Source organism: Arvicola amphibius, chromosome 12 (genome assembly GCF_903992535.2).
Source record: "Arvicola amphibius chromosome 12, mArvAmp1.2, whole genome shotgun sequence".
Classification (NCBI taxonomy): Eukaryota; Metazoa; Chordata; class Mammalia; order Rodentia; family Cricetidae; genus Arvicola; species Arvicola amphibius.
Window position 1 is genome coordinate 100,446,579 of NC_052058.2, and position 24,885 is coordinate 100,471,463.

The 24,885-nt window shown below is 40.9% G+C and overlaps 2 protein-coding genes across 2 annotated transcripts in view; both read left to right on the forward strand.

The window, feature by feature from the left end:
- The window catches only part of Epb41l5 (erythrocyte membrane protein band 4.1 like 5), a 106,305-nt gene that overhangs the window by 1,266 nt on the left and 80,154 nt on the right, over nucleotides 1–24,885 (forward strand). The window contains exons 2-7 of the mRNA XM_038348826.1: nucleotides 5,169–5,355; nucleotides 12,943–13,047; nucleotides 20,443–20,485; nucleotides 22,015–22,093; nucleotides 23,382–23,426; nucleotides 23,804–23,856. Coding sequence (XP_038204754.1) covers nucleotides 5,176–5,355; nucleotides 12,943–13,047; nucleotides 20,443–20,485; nucleotides 22,015–22,093; nucleotides 23,382–23,426; nucleotides 23,804–23,856 — 505 coding nt within the window. The 5' untranslated portion in view covers nucleotides 5,169–5,175. The remainder of the gene's footprint in view (nucleotides 1–5,168; nucleotides 5,356–12,942; nucleotides 13,048–20,442; nucleotides 20,486–22,014; nucleotides 22,094–23,381; nucleotides 23,427–23,803; nucleotides 23,857–24,885) is intronic.
- LOC119827664 (guanine nucleotide-binding protein G(I)/G(S)/G(O) subunit gamma-5-like) lies at nucleotides 19,475–19,846 on the forward strand. The gene has a single exon (XM_038349487.1). The coding sequence runs from the start codon at nucleotides 19,475–19,477 to the stop codon at nucleotides 19,844–19,846; it is 372 nt and encodes a 123-aa protein (XP_038205415.1).

The following is a 24,885-nucleotide window of genomic DNA, read 5'->3' on the forward strand; positions in this document are numbered from 1 at the left end:
AGGATTTGCTTCTTCAAATAGTACCATGTTCTAATGTATCTTTTACCCTATCACATTAGTTTTTTATTGATTGTCTAACGTGTATATCATGGCAAACAGTTTGATCATCCCTTACAATAAACAAGTCAGCTCAGGTCCCTGCCCTTGTGCAGGGAGGGAGACTAGCCAGTAACAAAAGTCAGTTAAGTATTTAATTAAAGTTTCTTTCCATGTTTTTTAGAAAAGCCCATGTACTAACATGGCCATCCAATCCAGCCTCAGGATCAGAGGGTGCATTTCTGGGTGTAAACAGAGTTAATTATCTAAAGAGGGAAAAGAATGGGAGATGAGTGGACAAAGATTATCCCAGAAAGATGGAACCACTAATGAAGAAAGTTCTGGAATTAGAAATATGCACTAGAGCAGCTACAGCAAACAGCTAGTTAGGGTGCCTAGGTCCAGAAGGAGGAGCCAGAGCTGTTAAAGATTTAAAAAGAAATCCAATTTGTGGTGGTTGATAATCCACCCATCCACCAACTGGAGTTCTGAAGACCTGGGGAGGGCAGGTGGGATGAGGGAACAGAAATAAGGGGGATAATTTTTTTTTCTTAACTCTCAATTTTTTTTTTAAGATTTAGAAACTTAAGTCACACATCCCATATATTCTTATGACCTCTGGATTAACTCTCTACAGAGAGAACCTTCCTTAAATCATCTGCATTTTGTAGTTTCTATGTATGTGTGTGAGGATGTACGTGGATTATATCTCAGAGTATTACAATACCGTTTTCAGTTTGCACTTTATTTGATTTTTCACTTATAAATTTAGTCTAAGACATGTTGACAGAGGTTTCTGTCCTGCCTTGTCCCACAGCCATTCAGTCCCAAAGAAACACACAGAGGTCTACATTAATCATAAATGTGTTGGCCTGTTAGCTCAGACTTATTAACTCTTACATCCTACATTAATCCATAATTCTTGTCTGTCAGCCACGTGGCTTTGTAGCTTTTATCAGTGAGGCAGTCTCTTATTGATTCCTCTGTGTCCAGGTGACGACTGCAGACTGAGTCTTTCCTCTTCCCAGAATTCTCCTGTTCTTGTCTTCCCACCTCTACTTCCTACCTGGTTGCCTCGCCTATACTTCCTGCCTGGCTACTGGCCAATCAGCGTTTTATTAAAACAACACAAGACCATTGTCCCACAGCAAAGACAGGTTTGGTTTGTTTAAGAGAATGTATCACTATGTCACCTTGACTGGCCTGGAAGTCTATGTAGACCATTTTATACCATCACTCACTGAACTCTTTGCATTATGATAAATGTATGAATTTCTTAAGTCAGTTAGGCTAAGAGTAATTTTGTTCCTGTGACTTAGAAATAGAATTGCTGCATATCGCCTATGCAATTTAAAAACTTGTTCAAATAGGATAGTGTATGAAGATGTATAAAAACATTCTGCCTCCTCTTCCCTGCTGCATGGACATCCCACCAAGGGCCTCGCCTCCACTGATGTGTGTTAGTCCATACGTGTGAGTATGTCAGAGAAAAGCCATAGGAACTCTTCCATTGTTCAGCACTAGGTGTACAGGGACAGGCGTCTTTTTCTGGACTTTGCTTGTGCAGTGCTGGACATGTCAGGTGCAACCCACTCTACTTTTTTTTATTTTTTTATTTTTTGGTTTTTTCAAGACAGGGTTTCTCTGCGGCTTTTGGAGCCTGTCCTGGAACTAGCTCTTGTAGATCAGGCTGGTCTCAAACTCACAGAGATCCGCCTGCCTCTGCCTCCCGAGTGCTGGGATTAAAGGCGTGCGCCACCACCGCCCGGCTCTACTTTTTTTTTAAAATTGTTTTTATTGATCTATGTATCTTTCTCCTCTCCCCTCTCTCCCTCTCTCCTCCCCTTCAACCCTCTCCCATGATCCCCATGCTCCCAATTTACTCAGGAGATCTTGTCTTTTCCTACTTCCCATGTATATTAGATCTATGTAAGTCTCTCTTAGTGTCCTCATTGTTGTCTAGGTTCTCTGGGATTGTGAATTGTAGGCTGGTTTTTCTTTGCTTTGTGTCTAAAAGTCACTTATGAGTGAGTACATGTGATAATTGTCTTTCTGAGTCTGGGTTACCTCACTCAATATGATGTTTTCTAAATCCATCCATTTGCCCACAAATTTCAAGATGTTATTATTTTTTTCTGCTATGCAGTGCTGCAGTGCTCCATTGTGTAGATATACCACATTTTCTTTATCCATTCTTCAATTGAGGGGCATTTAGGTTGTTTCCAGGTTCTGGCTATGACAAACAAAGCTGCTATGAACATAGTTGAGCACATGTCCTTGTGGCACGATGGAGCATCCTTTGGATATATACCCAAAAGTGGTATTACTGGGTCTTGAGGAAGGTAGTTTCCTAATTTTCTGAGAAATCCCCACGCAGACATCCAAAGGGGCTGTACCAGCTTGCATTCCCACCAGCAAAGCAGAAGTGTTCCCTTTTTCCCACAACCTCTCCAGCATAAGTTGTCATCGGTGTTTTTGATCTTTGCTATTCTTACAGGTGTAAGATGGTATCTCAGAGTTGTTTTTATTTGCATTTCTCTGATGGCTAAGGGTGTTGAGCATTTCCTTAAGTGTCTTTCAGCCATTTTAGATTCCTCTGTTGAGAGTTCTCTGTTTAGGTCTATACCCCCATTTTTTTATTGGATTATTTGTCCTTTTGGTGACCAATTTCTTGAGTTCTTTGTATATTTTGGCGATCAGCCCTCTGTCCGATGTGGTTTTTACTTGTTTTTTTTTTTTTTTTATTTGAGACAGAGTCCATGTTGCCTAGGTTGGCCTAGAACTTGCTATTGGCCAGGGATCATCTTGCCCCTTCTGCCTGCCCAGTACTGGGATTACAGGGTGTGCCACCATGCCTGGCTTCTATCTGATTGTTTAGTCTCGATCTTCTTGGCTGCTACTGGACTCTTTTAATATGTAGTGATGGGGGGTGGATACACTTAATGCCAGTTGCAGTTTGGATCTCTCCTTCCAACTTACGTGGGTTCTGGGGATCAAGTTCAGATGTCAGGCTTTGTGTCCAGCATCTTTACTAACAGAGCCGTCTTACAAGCTGCCTTTTTTTCCTTCAGTTTTTGGTTTTTTGGTACAGGACTTACATATGTAGCTCAAGCTAGCCTGGAATTGGCATGTGTATAGGCCATGTTAGCCTAGAACTCAGAACTCTCCTGTTTTAGCCTTCCAAGTGCTAGAATTATTTATGAAGCTTCCTTATTATTCTCATTCGGGATGTCTTTTTTATTTTACCCATTTTCTTCTATTGGGTTGTTTATCTAGTTAATTTGTTTGTTTTTGCTTTTTGGACTTCTAACCCTGGGCCTCGTATATGGGAGGTAAGCACTCGATCACCAAGCTGTATCTCTATAGAGATAATTTGTAATAACGGATAAACTATACAGTAAACCTTCAAAATACCTTTTTTCAGAAATTGTTTAAAAGTCCTTTATTATTCTACTTCTTCCTAGAACTTTCTCATTTTTTTGCTTGAAACGTATGTTAATTCACGCTGTCACGTTTCTATGAAAAGAACTTGCTATTCTTCACAGTATTGAGTTTATTATTCAATGTAACAGCAATCGAAAAGAAAGGTGTTTTTCTTAACTCGATAGACTGAAGGAGCAGTTGTTTGTCAGTGCCAGAAAGTGAGCGTTAGAAAAGCAGTTTATAGTTTCTTAGGAGATGCATTTATTATGCATTTGGAATATTTTTCTTTTAAAAGTCTTCTGTGATTAAAAAAAATTAAGGTATATAAATAAAAATAATGATTATGCTCTCAAGTTGCTTGCAATAAAGAGTAAAAGAATAGTTATCTGATTATAATAAAAGGTTCAGGAGGAGTGTGATTATAATGACTAACATAACTATCAGGGTGTTTTTCTGTGGGTATAAAGGAGCTGGGTTAAAGGAAGGAGTAAGGGTTCATTAAAACAGAGCTTTAGAAGTCTAAGGTCCACAGGGAAAGGAGACTGGGAACCTATTAAAAACCACTTGGAGAGCCCACAGGGTGGGTGGATATAGCTGGCCAGCTCTCCCAAATTTTAGTTCTTTCCTTGGGTTAAAATCTAAAATACACGTAAAACATTATCATAAAATATATTTTGATAATCTTTAGTTCGTGGGTATTTAAATTTGAATATAGTAGTATGGTTTTAAAGTTACCCTTTTAAAAACCAGATCAGTAGCCACATCTTTTAATTTGGAGGCTTTAAGGCTTAAAAAAAAGTAGCTCTGCCTGGAATTCTGCGCCTCCTCTCCCAGGCAGCTGCTTCCTCACTCTCTAAGCTATTTGGTGAGCTGAGAACAGCTCTCTCCATACTCACCCTCCCCTCTGGCAGCTCCTCCTCTGGTGGTAGTTACTGTAGAGTTATGTAGAGAATGAGTGTCCCACAACATGGTGCTGTTTGCTGTGGACTCCTGTGTATGCTGTGGCTTTTTTTCCCTGGAATTAGTAATTGTACATAGTTAGTCTTTACTTTTTCAGAGTCTCTTAGTTGTAAACTAAAAATACTAGGTTTACAGAAGAACTGTATGGGGTTTGCATTGTATGTGTTTCCATATGTGTATTTAATGTTTTCAGTTATAATGTGCAATATTTTAAATATCTAGTAGCTAGTTTAACTATTTGTTTAATGTTCTTAGTAGAACATTAAGCATAATATTTGACAAAACAGGAGTTTAACTTTATTTGTACTTTGCTGAAATAGGTAATTACTTGTGTTTTGAATGTACAGTTAAAAAAAGCCACCGAGAGTCTGCCTCAGCAGTGTCTGGCACTGTTGTATAATGTCTGTGGGGCTATTATCTACCTTAGGTACCACTTACTGGCCCAAGACATTTGTTGAACGTCATGAATGATTGCTTTCTCTTGCTAGATCAGCTCCTTATAAAAACAAGTTTCAAAAGTTGCAAGCATTGCTCTATCTTAATAATTTTTAACTTTATTTTAAAGTCTAGCTCTAAAAATTATTTTGACATGAAAATTGAATGTATTGTATGCAACACGCTTTGAACTATGTATAAGAAGGTGATATGTTTCAACTTCTTCAAATTAACATGCAGAGGGCTTTTCTAAGTACCACCATTGAGCCGACTACAAGTCTCTCTCACTATCAGTTTCACTGCTGGTTTTGTAGCGGAGAAATGCTGAGCTTCCTGAGAAGAACGCTTGGCCGCCGGTCCATGCGTAAACATGCTGAGAGGGAGCGACTCCGGGAGGCACAGCGTGCTGCCACGCACATTCCTGCAGCTGGAGATGCCAAGTCCATCATCACGTGCAGGGTGTCCCTTCTGGATGGTACAGACGTTAGTGTGGACTTGCCGGTAAGTAGGGCTTTGTTAGCTGCCAGTTGTGTATGAGATCACTGCTGTCCGTGCCTCAGATAGGCTGAGTGGATCAGGCTCTGAGCTACTCAGGTACATGGACCTATGGGCAAGAGGACCTGAATTAGTGGCAGCTGTGAGACACATTGAACAACAGGGCAATTTGGGGCTGTACATGTACACACACTTGTGTGTTATAGACAGGATCTCACTGTGTAGCTCAGGTTGGCCTTGTCTCAGCCACCAGGTGTGGTGCGACAGGTACGTGCCATTAGGCTTGAGTTTCAGAACTATTTACAGGTACCAAATCTCTTATGTCTTTGTTCGGTTTCAAAGACTTAACAAAACACTATAAACTATGTGATTTTTGACCTAAGCTTCATTGAATGTTTTTTGATGTCTGCCATCCTATAGACTCTTTACTACAATTCAGTTCGAAAAGTCTGTTTAGTAAACTGATGGCTCAGTGTGGCTGCGGTGCAGAGTTGAATAAATTCTGAAAGACCTTACTGAGGAACTGGATAGTTCGGGTTCAGGCTTTCTTAGTTTTCATGGGTGGTAGTGGTTTGTCTTGTTTGTTTGTTTGTTTGTTTGTTTGTTTGTTTGTTTGAGACAAGGTCTCAGTATGCATCCCAGGCCTTCATGAAACCCCGGGGTCCTCCTGCCTCAGCCTTCTGAGTCCTGGGTTGCAGGTGTGCTTGCCATGCCCAGCTCTCTAGAGGTGTCTGCAGGTCGTCATGGTGTGGCTTTGTTACCTAATGTACGTTAGACTGTATGTTCTTAGAGTTCGTGATTCTGTACCCTTTAAGGTATCTGAATTTTCTTCCTGTTAGGGCTTGTTGAGGGGTTTTGAGCTATTCCAGCATGAGATGCTCAGTAAGGATAGTTTTACTGTTTATTTTTTACTTGTTAAGACTCTTGAAGAGCTTGTGAGTCCATTTATTAGATACTGTGTGAAAAGCATGAGATTGTTATGTGAGAGCCTGGGAACAATTCATTACCTAATGTTTGAAGTATGAAGTCTTAGGGCTGTTGATGGGTAGGCTGATGCTAAGAATTTCTAGGAAAGAATTTGTAAAGGGCAGTGTGGTGCTCTTGAAGAGCAGCAAGCACTCTTAGACCCTGGGCTGCCTTTCCAGCCCCAGGTTTGTTTATTTTTATATGTATGAGTGTTTTGCCTACATTTGTGGTCAGTTGAGTCTTGATAAGGGTACCAAGACTATTCAACAGAATATTTTCCCCAACAAATGTTGATATCTACATGTAAAAGAATAAAGTTGACCTCTTTCCTCATACTACATATAAAAATCAAGATAGCTCAAAGATATAAACATAATAGACCTTTTGTTTGTTTGTTTTTGTTTTTCGAGAACGGGTTTCTCTGTGCAGCCCTAGCTCTGCAGTCCAGGCTGACCTCAAACTCACAGACCTGTCTGGCTCTGCCTCCTGGGTGCTGGGGTTAAAGGTGTGCACCACTACCAAGTGTCTAGGTAGACATTGTTTCATTAGGATAGACAAAATACATGAGAAGTCAGAGTCAGGTAGGTTATGGTTTAGTGGCCAAGCGTGTGCTTACATGCGTGAGGCCCAGGCTTTAAACCTGAGCACAAAAAACTACTTCACACTCAAGTAAGAGGGCTCAAATGGCAGATAATTACAAGTACTGGAGAAACTGGAGAGATCAGAGTCTTCTCCATTGAGACAGAGAGATGTAAAGCAGCTGCTTTAGGAAACAGCCCACGGCTGTTCAAATGCTAGAACACTGCTCCCTTGTAACTAGGTGTTCCCACTTTCCAAGATATACCCAGGAGAATTAAAGACATGCTTGCATGAAAATGTGTAGATGTTTACAGCAGCATTGTTTGTAATAGCGAAAAGGACATCAGGATGTATAGGTAACATCAGATCGCTAGCCATAAAAGAAATGAAACTGATATTCTGTAACAACCTGGATGACTCTTGAAAACGCTATGCTAGCAAAAGAGATCAGCCACAGAACCACACATTTTGATTCTGTTTTATGAAAGCCGAGAACAGGGAGAACTGTAGAAATGAAAAGGCAGACTAGTGGTTGCTTGGGGACTGGCAGAGAAGTGTTGGAAACTAATAGCTATAGGATATGGAATATCTTTTAGGAGTAATGAGAAGATCCTGAAGTCAGTTCTGATGCCTATACACACCTGTTGTGTGTGCTGAAATCCATTGAATTACTTATTTGGGTTGTTTTTGAGACCATGTCTCACTATATAGAGCTAGCTGGCCTGAAACTCACTGTATAGAACAACCTACCCTCATTCTCACAGACATTGCCTGGTCTGCCTCTCAAATGCTGAGAGTAAAGCTCTGTACCACCACAGCTAGCCGAAATCACATACTTAAATCATGGGTGAATAATAGACAAAAGGGCTATTATTTCAATATTTCAATTAAGCTTTTGTGTTTTTAACTTCTACCCATCACAAATAACATTTTTTGAATATATCTGTTTTGCCGCATATTGGTTTTGGGTTGTTGTGTTTTGTAGCCAGGGAATATATTTAAAATAACGTTTAGTTGTAATTATGATGATAGACTTGATTTGGAACAGGGAGAAACTAGAAACCACTAAAGCAGTGTAGGTACAAGGATTGTGAGATTGCAGAAAGGGGAATGTTTAAGCACACGAGCCCCGTAAGGGAAGGAGCAAGGATGAGTATTGAGCACACTGTCAGACTGGGTCGTGTTCATGGTGGGGACAGTTATGAGAGTGGTCACCTGTCACAGGGAGGGTGGAGAAAAGCCCTGCGCAAGACATGTGTGTTAGTAGCCAGGTTTTAGAAACTAAAAAGAATTCTCAGTGGTAGTTCAGTTCTGAATTTCCTATAGTCCTTTTAACATAGCAACCGCTCTTAACATATTAGTTGTTTAGCAAGTGCATGAGGAGAAGATGAAAAGTTACTACGGAATTTGGAAGGGAAGAAGAGCACAGCAGCTAGAAGATGGTTGAGCAGGGAAATCCTAAAAGTGGGTGACTCCTAACAGGATCTTTAAGACACAGCAGGACTAATGTGGGATGCACTGAGAGGAGGACGTAGATGTGAAGCCCCACCCCTAACCAAGACAGCTAACAAAGAGAACATCGTTTCTTTCAATGGATTATTATTGGACATAGTAACTATACTCCAGAGGAAGCCCCATCAAGGATAGTGGGCCAACACAAAGCAAACTCCATTGTTTTCTTGTTTTTGTTTTGTTTTGTTTTTTGTTTTTACATTTTGGCATATTTTGTCTCACTGGTTTTTTGTTTGCTTTCATTTTTTGTAGTGTTTTTTGTTGTTGTTTGAGATAGATAACAAAACTGGGTGGGGAAGGCCTGGGAAGGAGTTGAGGAGGGGAAACATGATCAAAATATAGTATATGAGCCGGGCGATGGTGGCGCACGCCTTTAATCCCAGCACTCGGGAGGCAGAGGCAGGCGGATCTCTGTGAGTTCGAGACCAGCCTGGTCTACAAGAGCTAGTTCCAGGACAGGCTCTAAAGCCACAGAGAAACCCTGTCTCGAAAAAACAAAAAAAACAAACAAAAAAAATATATAGTATATGAAAGTTAAAAAATATAAAATGTAATTAAGAGATCTAAAAGAAAAGAAAGCCCTGCAGATTTGCCCACAGGAGGCATTTTCTCTTCTCAGATATGTCTAGGTTTGTATCAAGTTGATAAAAACCAACAACCAGCACGAATGCATTGATTTCTGAGTAGCCAGAACCAAGAGTTGATGAGATTCCAACAAGACATTGTGGAAGAAAGTGCACTCTCTGTGGCTCATAGGCTGACACACGGGCCAAGTCCAGACGGCTCTGACAGACACAGTGGGAGAGCGAACAAGCTATGCTTCAGAGGATACTTTGTTCCAGTCTGTACTTTAATCTGTAAATAGTGACTAACAAGGAATTTTGAAGAACAGGATAATTCTATTTAATAATTTTACATTCCATGGGTAGTTGTACCACTTGATCTTCTGACTCTTGCTTGTCTCCAGTCTTTTCCTTCCCCCATGCCACCAAAGACTGTCATGGCCTCCCTCCTATCTTTATTTTGCTTTTACACAGGCTGACAGAGTTTCAAGTTTTCTTTTAGACTGAATTTGAAACCTAAAACCCCTCAAGCTATTGGTACTTTCAGGCAGAGCTAACAAGATGCAGTCTTTCTTGTACCTCATTTGTCACATTTAAATTGGGGTTCTTAGCAAAGATGATTGCAGTTATTCTGACATAACTATTATGAGCCAGTTTGTTTTCTTGCGGACTGGATTTTGAATGAAAGTTTTTAGAATATCCATGCTATTCCAGCAGCCAGATTATTTAAAGAAATTCTTTTTTAGACCAAGCTGTGGTGGTACATGCCTTTAATCCCAGCTCTCAGGAGGCAGGCAGATCTACATGAGTTCAAGGCAAGTCTGGTCTATAGAGCAAGTTCCAGGACAGCCACAGCGGTTACATAGAGAAACTGGGGGCGGGGGGGGGGGTGAGGAAAGAAGGAAGAAGAGGAGGAGAAACTCTTAGATTTTTTTAGGTTGAGCATCACTAATTTGAGGAATTTGAAAATGCCATGTGTTCACTATTGGGTGGCTTAGATCAACTTTCTATTAAAGAAGGTAGAGTACATAACCTTGAAAAAAGGCTGTTGCTCTTTCCACCTTGCAGAAGCCCATTCTCTCCCCTAGAACACCAAGTACCATATTTCACAAAGTTGGGACAATGCTTGGATAGAAGGAGGTGGAATGTCATTTTAAAGACCATATTTGTTTGGTCTTGAAACAAATATGGAATGTTGATGGAATGTGAAATTAAATATAGAAGTATATCTTAGAATTAATGTCATAGAAGTTGCATACTTTGATGCATTGTGATGTAGGGAGGGGATCAGGAGTTCATAAATGTTTTGTGTTCCATTTTTGATGATGGCACTTAGCAAAATGATCATAATTGTTACTTTTTAAATTTGTTAACAGTCGGGCCAGAGAGAGATGGTTCAGTGGTTAAGAATGTGTACCGTTGTTGTAGAGGACCCAAGTTCGATCCTCAGCACCCACATCAGAGAGCTCACAACAGCCTGTAATTCCAGCACCAGAGAGATCCAATTTCTCCACACACACCTGCACCTACATGCACATGCCCACCCCACAATCAATTGAAAAATAGATGTTAAAACTTTTTCAAGTTTGTTATCAGTTCTGTTTTCTTTTTGTTGTGCCCAGTAACAACTGTTCCCTTCCTTCCTACCACCTCTGTCTGTAGACTATATTCAGATGGCCAGCTTAGTTTTTTTTTTATTGCCTCTGTACTTTAGGTTTTCATGATTTAAGAATCTGACACTTAAATACCATTCTTCCTCTTGTTCCCTCTGCTCTTTATCATTGCTGGATTTTTTCCTGATATTAAACCTCTTTTTCCCACTGTAAAGGACTTTGCATTTCTATAGATAATTGCTTTACTCATATTTTATTGAAATTTTCCTTGCTTAAAAGAATCTTCCTATTTGAATACTGTTTCCCATTTATTCTTCATCTTGCTATGCCCTTTAATATTATTACAACTATTTTCTTGGTAGAATATAAGCCTCTTGAATACAAGTGCCTTTTGTTTTCTTTTGTAGTTGGCTAGAGCAGCACCTAGCATATTGTAAAGGCTCTATTAATATTTGTTAAATAAATCAAAGAAATTAGGAACAATATTTGAAATGAATCTTTGATATAGACTAGATTTATACCTAGATGAAGTTAAAATCATTCTCAACCCCAAATTTTTTAATGAGACTTTCAGGTCTTTGGGACAAAAAAAAAGGCATTTCTGATTTCCTTCCTTAAGACTAGCCCATGAAACCTAGGAAATAAATGGAAAAATTAGCAAGAGTTCTGGTTCATACCCACATCTCTTCCTCCTCTTTTCTCTCTCCTCTGTCTCTTTCCTCTCCCCTTGTCTCTTTTCCCCCCCTCACTCCCACCCCCGTAATGGATGTGGGGTTATCCTGGCTGCAGATTGAAGTGTAAATGGAAAGAAGATAATTGAATACATGTCTTGTTTTCACCCCAGTGATATAGCAACAGTAACACTGACATTGGGTGTAAGTGTCTGTAAAAACCCTAATTCCACTGCCTAAAATATACTGTCAGTTCCAAAAGAAACTTGGGACAAATGGCTATCTGTGGTTCCTATCATCATACCAAAAGGCGTGCTAGCCTCCAGGCTCCCTCTGTATCACCAGCACCTGTTACAGAGTCCATGCTGGCACCCTGGCCCTTCTCACCCCACCCCCACTCCTAAATTTCTCCAGCTCTTATAGGCTTCCTTTCCCCCAGCTTCTCGTTCCCTTAACCTGCTATTTCAGCTGTGGGCTCTTTTGGGCTTCTTTGCCTGCACTTTCTGTCTTTATTTCTCTCCCCCCCCCCCCCGCCCTCTCATGGCCAAGTCCAGTCTGTGGGCCATGTTCAGCCCACTGCTCTCTCTGCTCTATACTCTCTCTCTGGCTGTACCCTCCCTTAGATGTTCTACATCACCATACCTTGGAGCAGTGATATCATCAGTTTCCATAATCTCTGTCTCCAAAATTCCCACTCCAAGAATCCCGTTACCTAGATAGAGTTCCTTCCCTGCTGAGCTGTAGTGGGTTACAGTTAAAGGGGTAACTCTTCTAGAAGTGGGCCTGAATTGCTGTCCTTAGGACTTGTTTGTTGACAGTCAAGTCATTGACTGTGGCTTTGTGACTCTTGGGGCTCTCCTCCTTAGGGGTCTCCCCACACCCATTGGAACTAAATTGGAATAGTCATAGACTTTAAGGTTAGATTGCTTTTTTCTTGTTATATTTAATATGGAGAGGGTACATTGCACAAATACACAGAAGAATCTTGGAAGTCAAAAACAGTAAAAAAAAATTACAGAGACTACTTAGGCAAACACAGATGAAATAAAAAAGTCTTAATAAGTTTTCTAAAATATCTCTGAAGGTTAACAATGTGAGATAAAGGTTGCTTGAAAAGGGTCCAGTGGAATACCAGGTGGGAAAGTACAATTAAATAAAAAATACAGTTGATGAAATTGGGATCAAGTAACATAAAAAAGAAATTGGGCCGGGCGGTGGTGGTGCACGCCTTTAATCCCAGCACTCGGGAGGCAGAGGCAGGCGGATCTCTGAGTTCGAGGCCAGCCTGGTCTACAAGAGCTAGCTCCAGGACAGGCTCTAGAAACTACAGGGAAACCCTGTCTCGAAAAACCAAAAAAAAAAAAAAAAAAAAAAAAGAAATTGGTTTGGGGCATGGTGGTGTTATTCAGCACTCCAGAGGCAGAGGCAGGCAGATCTCTGAGTCTTGTGGTCTGCAGAGTGAATTCCAGGACAGCCAAGGCTACCTCTTTCGGAGAAGAGGGAAAAGAAAAGAAAAAGAATAAATTGGTGAGGTCATATTTGGGGATCTTCCCTTTGAAGGAAAAGAAGCATTAAAAATTAAGAAATAAGTGGACGACTAAAAGAAGTACATTTTTTTTCTCCCTAAGATCAGAAATAGGGCAGTGACCCTGCTTAAGCCACTTGCTAATCATCTTCTTGCTATTTCAGAAAAAAGCCAAAGGACAAGAGCTGTTCGATCAAATTATGTATCACCTGGACTTGATTGAAAGTGACTATTTTGGTCTGAGATTCATGGATTCGGCCCAAGTAGCTGTGAGTATCTTTTGGAGGTTCTGTCATGACTACAGAAATGGCAGTTTCAGATCTTCCACTCTAGATTGTGTAATTTGCTTTTAGAATATTCAGAATTGTGCAGCTATCAATTTCAGAACACATTTTCACCCTTGAAAGGAGCCCCGGATAATATTACCTCTCGGTCCTTGTTAGCCTTCTCCAGCACTGTGCTCGGATTGAGCACTCAACTTCTATTCATTTTGATTTGCCAATTTTGAAAATGATCATCTAGTTACAACCTTTCTTGTCCAGATGTTTCCAAAGTTAGTATTTGTTGTATGTAAATTTTTCAGTATTTGATTCCTTCCTGTGGCTGAATAATTTGTATCACATTTTGTTTATCCAGTAATTAATGGGCATTTTGTTTGGTTCTGTTTGACTGTTACGGATGCTGCTCTGCACATCTTTGTTCTTTGGGGCACATTTCAGTTTTCAGGGTTATGCACCTAGGAAGGGAGCGGAGTTATCCGATGAAATTTTGGAGACAGCTCAAACTTTCCATTCTGTATCCTCAGCAGTGCATGAGATTGCAGTGTTCCTTAGTGGCTACACTAGTTCACATTCCCACGGCAATGTAGAAGGGTTTCTTTCTCTCTGCCCCACATCTTCCTCAGTATTTGTTGCTTTTTGTTTCTTGATAGCCATTCTGTCAAGGGTGAGACAGGATCTCTATTGTAGCTTTGATTCGTCTTTTTCTAATGAGCCTAATGAGGTTGGCTTCAGTTATTTATTGGCCGACTATACTTCTTCATTTGAAAAGTGCACGTTCAGTTCATTTGCTCATTTATTGTGTATTCTGTATTTTCTTAGGTGTTCAGTTTTTTATGTTCTAGATATTGATCCTCTTTGAGATAGATTCCCTACCATTCTTTAAACTGTCTCTTGATGCCGGTGATTGTTTCTTTCACTTTATAGGACTTTTAGTTTTATGTATTTAAAGTGTGTGTGTGTGTGTGTGTGTACTCCATACATGTATACATTTATACTGGCATATACATGACATGGAGTATGTATGGAATTCAGAGGATAATTTGGGAGTTGGTTCTCAAATTCCACTTTGTTGAGGTGACATTTCTTTTGTTTCTGCCACTACATGGCAGACATACTCTGAGCTAGTTGACTTCTGAGTTTCCAGCCCATTTTCTTGTCTCCACCTCCCATTTTCCCATAAAAGTGCTAGTATTACAGGTCTAGACCCCTGCATTGGGTTTTTAAATCTGGGTTCCAGGGTTCAGACTCAGGTCCTCAGGTTTGTAGAGCAAGCACTTTTATCTCCCGAGCCAGCTCCCTAGTCCCATGCATGCTTCCAAGTACTGAGAAGTTTGTATCCATACTCGTTAAAGAAATTCTTCCTTTTTTTTCTTTCTTTCTTTTTTTTTTTCTTCTTTTTTCTGTTGAGTCTTTACCTGGTTTTATTATCATGGTACTACTGGCTTTATAGCAGAGAGGTTTAAGGCATTCTTCCACTTTCTATTTTATGCAATACTTTAAAGAATGTTGATGTTGCTATCTTTAGAGGTAGATCTGTGTCTGCGGCCGGGCAATGTTGGCACATGCCTTTAATCCCAGTACTCAGAGGATCTCTGTGAGTTTGAGACTAGCCTGCTCTACAGAGGGAGTTACAGGACAGGCTTCAAAGCTACAGAATATGTCTGGACCTGGATTTTTTTTCTCATCAAGAATTTCTTTACTGTACCTTCAATATTGTTTTTAAGATGTATTTTTATTTGACGTGTATTTGTGTTTTGCCTGAATGTAGATCTGTGCACTGTGTTTACATTGCCTACAGAGGCCAAGGGCATCAGATCCCCTGTAACTAGTTATAGATAGATGTTAGTCACCATGGGAGTGCTGGCAATTGAACCCCATCCTCTGGAAGAGCAGTTAGTGCTCTTAACCTCTGAGCCATCCCTCCTGCCGCTCAGTATTATTCTTGTTAAGTCTCTTGGTTTAATTTTGGTAGATCATGTGTTTAGGAGTTATTTTGGGGTTTTTTTCCAACTTACAAGTTTTCAAAATGGTCCTTCATAATCATCTGGACATCAGTAGTATTGTAATTTCTTTGTCTCTAGTCTTATAAATATAAGTTCTCTTATTATTAATTATTATTATTATTATTATTATTATTGTCTGTGGCTCACCAATATCATTTATCATTCCAAAGAGCTGTCTCTGTTATGTTGATATTTTATATATTTTTTGATTACTGTTTGATTAATTTCAACTCAATATCTGAATTATGTATTTCTTTCTTTTGAGTTTAGTTTTGGACTTTTCTTGCATTTTTAAGACCTTGAGGTGTTCTATTAGTTCATTGATTTCTCTAATTTCTTAATATGAACACTGTTTTAAAGATTTATTTATTTTCATTTATGTTGTGAGTGCCTGCATTTATGCACGTGCGCTGCATGTCTGCCTGGGTCCAGAAGAGGGCCCAGCTCCGTTGGAACTGGAGTTACCTTTATGGGTGCTGGGAACTGAAGCGTAGTCGTCTGGCCGAGTAGGAGCTGACGTAGCTCCAGCACATGCACACTTTATTAGTTCCTTTCCTGTTGCTGTGATAAAATCCTTAGGAGAGCGCCTTCCGGAAGCTCTGCCCTCTCTGACCACCACGGGGGCCAGGCATGCACATGCTGTTTATACACATGCAAGACAGAAATGCGAAAAGAGTAAGTGAGTCACTTGACATTCAGTCATGAATTTAGCATTTTAAAATTTTTTAACAAAGGTACCTTGGAAAATATTTTGTGATGTCTGGTTTGGGTCTTCTTTTGCCATGACTTCTGACAGACTGTTCACTCTAAGGAAAGCAGTCGCTCAGGAAGGGTTAGTCAGCGTCTAGACTAAACAGAAGTGCTTTTCAGTTACAAATCTGCTTTTCTTAGCAGAAATGTTTTTAACTTTTCTAAAATAGTTTAAAATGTTAAAATGCCCCTGCTGACAGATATTTCATGTGGAGACTGTTTTGAAAGATAGTTAACATTTTTATGCTTTAGACTCTTTGCCCTTTGAGCAGTAGTGGGGTGTTTCCTCAGCGAGCCGGGTAGGTGTTCAGAGGCTAGATGCACCATAGGGCTGTTTGTATGCATTTTGGTTGGAGAGCCTGGGGTGTGTGTGTGTGTGTGTGTGTGTGTGTGTGTCTGGAGAGCCTGGGACGAGGGTGTGTGTGTGTATACATACATATATATATATATATATATATACACATATATACATATGTGTGTATATATACATATATATATGTGTGTGTGTATATATATATGTCTGTCTGTCTTTCGGGCTTGGGATGAGGATATGTGGAGGGGGAGACTAGGACAAGGATGTGTGTGTGTGTGTGTGTGTGTGTGTGTGTGTGTGTGTGTCTGGAGGACCTGGGATGGCAGTGTGTATGTGTCTTGATGTTTCAGAAGCTTCCTTGCTGACTCTTTGGTTTAGTAATGTCTGGTATGTTTGTGATTATATCATTACTGCCTTTTAAGATACTTGAATTAATTGTTCTTCCATAGCCACCTGCTGAGGGCGAAATATAGCTTTCTGCATTTTTTTAATATCTTAAGTTTTTCAACTAAACTTTTTAAGATGTGAACTATTTCAATTTTACGTTAAGCACCCAAGCGTCTGCATCTGCATGCCTTCCATCTTTATCTTCTTAGCAGTTTGAACATGACTCTCAGAGACCGACTCTAGGAAGTGCATCAGTGCCGGTCTCTGAGCTCTGAATTTTCCAGTCACTGCTCTTGGAATGTGGAGGAGATGAAAGAAAACAGACTTGAGAATCCACAAACATGAACTCAGACCTTCCTCATAAGAGCAGTGACTCAGGACTCCCCCAGCTCCTACATCGCACTTTAGAATATGTTTGTTTGGTTATCTTACTGGCGTGGAGACACTAGAATCGGTAGGGAAGACTGGGATTACTGCTTGGTGTATGCTCCAGCACCTTCTCTGCTGGGATAACTTTGTGTTTAGTGGTAGGACATGGGTAAGAGTGGAAAAGTATATTCGTGAGAATTGTCTTTGGGGTTTCATTTGTTTTTACACTTTATTATTTTTGTTCATGCGTGTACCTACGTGTGATATGCATGTGGAACTCAAGCACAACTTGGGGGAGTTTTTTCTCTCTTCCACTGTGGTCCCAGAGGTCTAAGCATCAGATTTTGTGGCGAGTGCCCTTTCCTACTGAGCCATCTTAATGGTCCTGAAGCTGGTCCTGAATATATCCAACTAGGAAAAGATTTCTGGACAACTGGGAATGATTTTAGTAAGTCCTCCTTTTCCTTCTTATTTTTACTGAAAATTTATAATTAAGTGGCAAGAGTGATGGAGCACACCATTAATCCCAGCACTCAGGAGACAGTGGCAAGAGGCTCTCAATGAGATGGAGGCCAGCCTGGTCTACACAGCAAGTTCCATACCAGCCAGGGCTGCATAGTGAGATCCTGCCACAAAGCAGGAGAACAGGATAGTTATAATTAGCCTGCTGATTTTTCAGTGTACTGTTAACTGTCCTTCAAATACAAGAACATCAAAGAGGAATTCTTCTAGTTTGAAGGAAGCTGAGATGGTAGAATCAAGAGCAACCGTTCATATCTTGAGGGAATGTGTACCGTTTATAGGGGATAGATCTTGGGGGTGGAGAGACTGATGCCTTTATAATTTTTTTCATGTATTTGTGGAGTAGGATGCGGGTACCCTTGGAGGCCAGAAGAGGGCACTGGATCCCCTGGGGGCTGTAGGTAACAGGTGAGCCGCCTGGCCTGGGTGCTGGGAACTGAACTCGGGTTCTCTGAAAAAGAAGCATGTGCTTATAACCTGGCATATCATTACTCTAGTTACTCCCCAAGTCCATATGATTATCCATATCAAATGTTATAATAAAGGAGCTATTATTCTTAGCAACAAATTGTGTTTGTAACACTTATAATCTTTTAAATATCTTTTGCAGTTTATTTTTTTCTTTTCTGTATATGAGTGTTCTGGCTGCATGGATGTCCACACCACATGTTACAGCACCCACAAAGACCAGAAGTCATCCTGTCCTCTAGAACTGGTGTGCCATGTGGTTGTGAGCTGCTTTGTGGGTTCTGGGAATTGAACCCAGGTCCTCTGGAAGAGCAGCTGCCAATGCTTTTAACTGCTTAGCATCTCTCCAGCACCTCACCAGTAATGTCAGTTACTATTTTATTATTAATTGTTATCTCAGTCTAAAAGAATATACATTGTGTGTGTGTACCTATTTGTACATTTTGATGAAACAAATTATAATACTTCACAGTGAATCCTTTAACATATAGCAATATGGCCAGACATGGTAGCACCTATCTCTAATTTCAGCACTCAGAAGGAAGAGGCAGAAATTCAAGGCCATCCTGGTCTACAGAGTTCCAGGACAGCTAGGGCTATAGAGAGGGACCCTGTCTCAACCACCCCTCACATTCCCCCAAAATAGCAGAATCCATTTCAGATCTTGAGTGTTTGCTTTCATTTTTTTATATTGCTTCATTATGCTTTTGTCACTTTCAAATGTTTTCAGCCAGTTCATCATCAGATGATTGTCTTATACTTTTCTTATGGAATTGCTTGTAGGACTGTCGTAACATTAGGCCACTGCATATTTGAATAGTGGGTTTCTGGGCCAAGATGAAAGCATTATTTGTTGCCCCATGTTGAAGTCATTCCTAATAAATCTGTTTTCTGCCTACTAGTAGGACTAGTAGTACAACTGAACATTTGCCTTCTGAAATGTATTTAAAAGGGGCTGGCCCACAATGTATTAAATGAGTTGGCCAAGTAGCCTACCCAGCTTGGAATCCAGAGGAAACATACGTAGGACTGGGGTGTGACTCAGCTGCAGGACTCTTGTCGAGCATACTTGAGGCCCTGGCTTCAGTCTCCCCCACTGCCAGACTAAGACAGAGAGCTGTGCAGAGTCGCTGCCTCGTGTGTTTACAGAACATCTTATTTGAGGGTGGAAGGGCACCCTGTTACCACAGTAAGAGCTCTGTGAATTTCACTTCAGGGCCCTGAAGAAGAAAGGAAAGAAGAGGCTCGGCAAATAATAGGTGAGGAGAGCAAACAGCACCAGTAGCAGTGCAGCCTGACGCATTCTTGCCTAGCAGGGTTCTTGAAACTGCGTCCATGGCTCTGTGAACTAACACAGGAGCACCCCGTTCTTTTGGTGTTGAAAGTGTGCTGAAGTGAGCTCACCTATGTGACTCGCAGCTGGACCAATGCCGCCTGTCACTGCGAGGGCCTGAGATAAGGGGTTTGTAATGAGTTGGGACTGCTTTGTCACTGGAGACATCAGGAGTCAGCTCAGGTTTGTTTGTGTTAGGAGCATTTCCCAGTGAAGAGCTATAGAAGCTAAAAGGCTATTTATTACTGGCTCAGTACTGTCCTGAGCACCATGCCAGGTTCTTCTAGCGTCGCCACCATGAAAAAGGTAGTTCAGCAACTGGGGCTCAGCCGTGTGAAGGTTTCCCGGGCAGCTGCAGACTTGAAACAGTCCAAGTTTCAGAGTGATTGGCATGGCCCACTGCTCACTGGAGTATCTTCAAGTACAAGTTCTTTCAGACCCCAGAAAGTCTGCCCTTTTTTGAAGTCATATATCTTCTGGATTCTCAAACCACTTTTTGTGAACCAGTGGATATTTTCAAGAGAACTAAAAAGTCTGTACAAAAGCTTCTATATAACATGTGCTGTAATATACAATCCTCTGCTTGTCAGCCCTGAACATCTGTCTCTGAATTTTCATGGATTTCTGTTTCACAAGATTTAACTAGTTCATATATACTGGCTGTAGCATACAATAACACAGAACTTTTTTAAAAAGGCTGTTACTGTTGAAAGCAGAAGTGCTTGTCAAGTGTAAACATTTTTATTTGTAAGTCAGAAGGACGGTGACTGCTTGTTGATAGACATTGTCATGATTTTGGGGGAAAAATCTTGCTTTTTAAACCATTCAGGCCTTTTCAATGAGTACTAAATAGTCATTGTTTTTTCAAAATTCTGGTAACATTTCTCTTCTTTGTGTTAGGTTCTGCCACTGAATCTTATAAAGGAATGGAATTTTTCTCCCAAAGTGTTGTTTATGTACTTATTTATAGTGGGCTCTCTAGCCATCTCTAGCTGTAGCCCTCTTCTCTCTAACTGAACAGTCTCAAGAGAGCCATTTTATTTGGGAACTGGGGAAATTAAGTATATGATTTAAGCTGTGAGAGCCACCTTGAAAGAGAGAATTCAGCCTGTCCCTTTGGTTTTCCCTTTGTGAAATACTGCGTAGTGTTGTCCACGAAGCTGTAATAAGCAGTAACTTGTTAAACATTAAAGATCTACCATTTGCATAAGTACTCAATTTTATTTTTCCATTTGCAGCACTGGTTGGATGGTACAAAAAGCATCAAAAAGCAAGTAAAAAGTAAGTGTTGAGAAATTATTTGTGAAATTGTGCAATAAAATATATCAGAAACACCTTTTTAATAGTAAGAACATTAGAAAATCATGTTTTCTATGAGTTTCTTTACCATCTGCCTTTGCAGGGTGGGCTGGGGGTTATGTCAGTCAGATTGGTCTCAAGCACAGAAGCCTTCCCAGCCTCTTCGCTGCTGAGAATGTTGGTGTGTTCTGATGTGCCTGGCTAGCGTGGCGGCCTTCTAAACTTTGTGTAGTTGTAATGTACGATTCAGTGCCCAGTGGTATAGGTTGAACATTAATCTAGACTCAAGAGTCTTGTAACTTGAGCTTATAGGAGAAACATTTGCAGCTCACAAACTGGCTTGAATTCTTACAAAATATTTAACTTCTCTTTAGGTAATTACTTGTGTTGCTATTTTGTTGGGCTTCCCCCCTCTGTTTTTGTTTGTCTGTTTTTGTTTTGGGAGGCTCTACCTGCCTCTAGGAAAACGTTTCGAGACCTTAAAGCTGTAATAGTTTTTTTCCTTCGTCTTTCCAGAAATTCATGATACAGGCTGTGCACAGTGTCGTAGGCTGAGAAATACATGGTAGATTTACTCTGTCCCCTTTGTGCAGTCAGCTGACATAGCCGGTCACACGCACATGTGAACCATGTGTGTCTAGTGCCATCATAGGTCAGAAAAGGGTATCGAATCCCTAGAAACTGGAATTGCAGACAATTGTGAGCCACATGGGTGCTCGGAATCAAAGTCAGGTCTTTTTCAAGAGCAACAACTGCTCTTCACCAATGAGCTGTCTCTCCAGCCCTTCCTTACCTCTGTTCCTTTAGAAGAATAATGGCGCAGTGCCAGAGAGGTGGCTCAGACTGGGAGCGCATGCTGGTCTCGCAGGGGACCCACTTTCAGTTCCCAGCACCTGTATTGGTGGCTCACAACTGCTTGGAGCTCCAACTCCAGGGAATCTGACACTTTCTTCTCGACTCTGTGGGCACCTCCATTCACACATGCACATAACACCCCTGTACACATAATTAAAAGTAAGACTTAAGACAATGAAACGAAGTCATTCACATGAAATATATTATTATTAATTTGGGGAAATACCAGTGTCCGGTCCCCACGGCCTGCTTGTCCCTGTAGTGTCAGATTTCAGGGCAGCTTAACTCTTGTCTTTATAAAGTACTGGGACAGGACTGATGAGAACTGGACTGAGTTTGAAGTGCGGGATGCTTGGCATTGCAGTTACTAACGTTGGCATTCCTCGGCCTTCACTAAAAGTGTAGCTCAGCAGGTTTTCCGGGCTGTTTGATTGTACCATTAAGATTATGCACTTGGCCCTGAGCTGGGGTGAATGTAGGCTAGCTGTCCTGGGCTGACAGGTGGCTGTGGTAATGCCATGCCTGGCTCCTGCTGTGGAATAACGCTACAAGGATCTGTTCTTTTCCTTTATACAATGGTAATTGTCAGCCAGTTCACCAGTGAAAATTGTTAGTAAGTCAATAACACTTAAAGCTCTTTTCTTTTCTAATGGCAGTTGGTTCACCCTATTGTCTTCATCTTCGAGTTAAGTTTTATTCCTCGGAACCAAACAACCTTCGTGAGGAGCTGACCCGGTAAGGCCACTACTAAGGGTTATGTCAGGGGCTAACACTTTCAGAAGGGCACTCCTAGGATTTCTCAGCCTAGCAATAAGGTCTCGGGTGAGTTTTTATATTTGAACAAGATGTTTAAAATGTCGGACTCTAGTCAAGTCAAGTAAAATAGCTCATGCCTAAGATCTCAGCACTCAAGAAACTAACGCAGGAGGATTACTGAATTCAAGACCAGCATGGGCTCCATAGTGACTTTCGGGCTAGCCTAAGCTACAATGTGAGACCTTGTCTTAAAATATTAAAATAGAAGTATATGATTCTTATTTGTTTTTCAAAACAAAGAGAGTTGGCTTTCTTGCACCCAACAGAGGTGACTGGTGAGTCAGTTCATGGGTTTTTTGTTTTGTTTTGTTTTTTTCGTTTATCGAGGCAGGGTTTCTCTGTAGTTTTGGGGCCTTTCCTGGACCTGGCTCTTGTAGACCAGGCTGGCCTCGAACTCACAGCATTCCTCCTGCCTCTGCTTCACGAGTGCTAGGATTAAAGGCGTGCGCCACCATCTCCCGGCTTGGTTCATGGATTTTAAACAGAACTGATAATGTTTTGATAAATTACAATCTTATTGACATTCACTGTGATCTGACTTTTGTTACCACCTTCACATAGGTTGGTTCCTGACTTCTTTACTTAATAAATACCATCGATTAATAACAATATTAGATGCCAGTTTGAGTAATTCTGGATAAAGCTTCAGGTTGTATCCATTTCTTTCTTTTACCCTGCCTTACTGCAAACTCATTGCTTCTCTACGCAGTCCTCACTAAGTAACAAGGGTGAGTTGTTAGAGTATTGGGAGGATTGCTGCTCTTATCCTTACACCTCTCGTGTAGGTGAGTGTGTTGTCAGAGTTGAGGCTGGTCATAGGGATCATCTACATAAACGTCTGATACTTTCTCTGCGGTGGCTCTGCTCCGCTGTGCTCTGGCTGCTCCTTTCTCTTACCTTCAGGTGTGCACCTTCAGGTGCGCTGTCTTCCTCCTCTCAGCGCCCTTTTTCATTCATTGTTTTTCCCTTACAATTATCTTGTGGTAAAATTCTATAATAAAAAAGTTCTCTCAGGGTGCGGTTGTGGACACCTTTGATCCCAGCATTTGGCAGGCAGAGGCATGTGGATCTCTGAGTTCTGGCCATCCAGGCTGCATGGGTGAAATCCTGTCTCAAAAAGAAAGGGGTGTTCTCAAGTTAAAATGATAGTATTTTTTTTCCATAGTAGATTGTTCTATTTGGTTATTTTGTCTTTTATTTTCCTTAGGTATTTATTTGTTCTGCAGTTAAAACAAGATATTCTCAGTGGGAAGTGAGTATTATTTACTACATAACTGCAAATTTCTTGAGTAGTAGAAAATAAGTTCATCCCAGGGCTGGCGAGATGATGGCTCAGCGAGTAAAGGACCTGACTTTGCGCCCCCAGCACCCATGTAAAACCCAGGGGGCACAGTGGCATCTTAACCCCAGTGCTGGGGCTCACTGGTCAGTCACTGCAGCCAAAGTAGTAAGGGGGAAAGGAACAGAGGAAGGCCTCCTCATGTGCACACGTAGGCAAGTGCACTTACACATGTGTACACAAATAAGTTCAGGGCTCTGTAAAGCAAATGCTCAAAATGTAATACATATTAATGTTATTTATCTTAAAGATTATGAAATTGACTTAGCCAATTTGTATTTTGATCTCAGATTAGAGTGTCCCTTTGATACAGCCGTTCAATTGGCCGCTTATAATCTGCAAGGTAAGTGGTTCTTGTGCTGGATAAGATGAGAGCATAATTCTTTTGTGTGATGCATGTCTGAGGATAAAGAATAACATCAGAGATGGCTCAGTGGATAAGAGCACTAATTGCTCTACCAGAGGACCTGGGTTTGACTCCTAGCACCCACATGGCAGTTCACAACTTTCTGTAACTCCAAGGTCTGACACCCTCACACAAACATAAATACAGGGAAAACAACAATGCACGTAAAATTAAAATAAATTATATTTAAAAAATTTAAGCTGAGCAGTGGTGGCACACGCCTTTAATCCCAGCACTCGGAAGGCAGAAGCAGGTAGATCTCTGCGTTCGAGGCCAGCCTGGTATACAAGAGCTGGTTTCAGGATAGGCTCCAAAGCTACAGAGAAACCCTGTCTCAGGAAAACAAAATTAATTAATTAATTAAATTAAAAAAAATTGTACCCATGTCCCAACTCTTGACTTCTGCTTTGATTTGTTTTAAAATACTTTTTTAATTTTTGCTTTTGGAGAAGATAAAAATTTTTATTTACAAATGTTCTGTTTCTCTAAATGTACACAGAGGGAAATATTTGGATTAAAATAAGTTAAAAGTGAAAAAAATAAAGACATTCTGATTAAACAAAATCAAGGGAACCTTTTGATGCTGTTCAGAAGCTCAAAAGTAATATGAGTTAGCTACAGGACACCAGGACATGGGGAATAGCCTCAGGACACCAGGACATGGGAACAGCCTCAGGACACCAGGACGTGGGGAACAGCCTCAGGACACCAGGACATGGGAACAGCCACAGGGGACCAGGACATGGGGAACAGCCACAGGAGGGGCTAAAACATCAGACTTACTGGGTCTTCTGCTAAAATACTTTTTATTTTTAAAAAGTTTGTTTTCTGCCAGGCAGTGGTGGCGCATGCCTTTAATCCCGGCACTTGGGAGGCAGAGACAGGCAGATCTCCGTGAGTTTGAGGCCAACTTGGTCTACAGAGTGATTTCCAAGACTGTTACACAAAGAAAATCAAAGGAAAAAT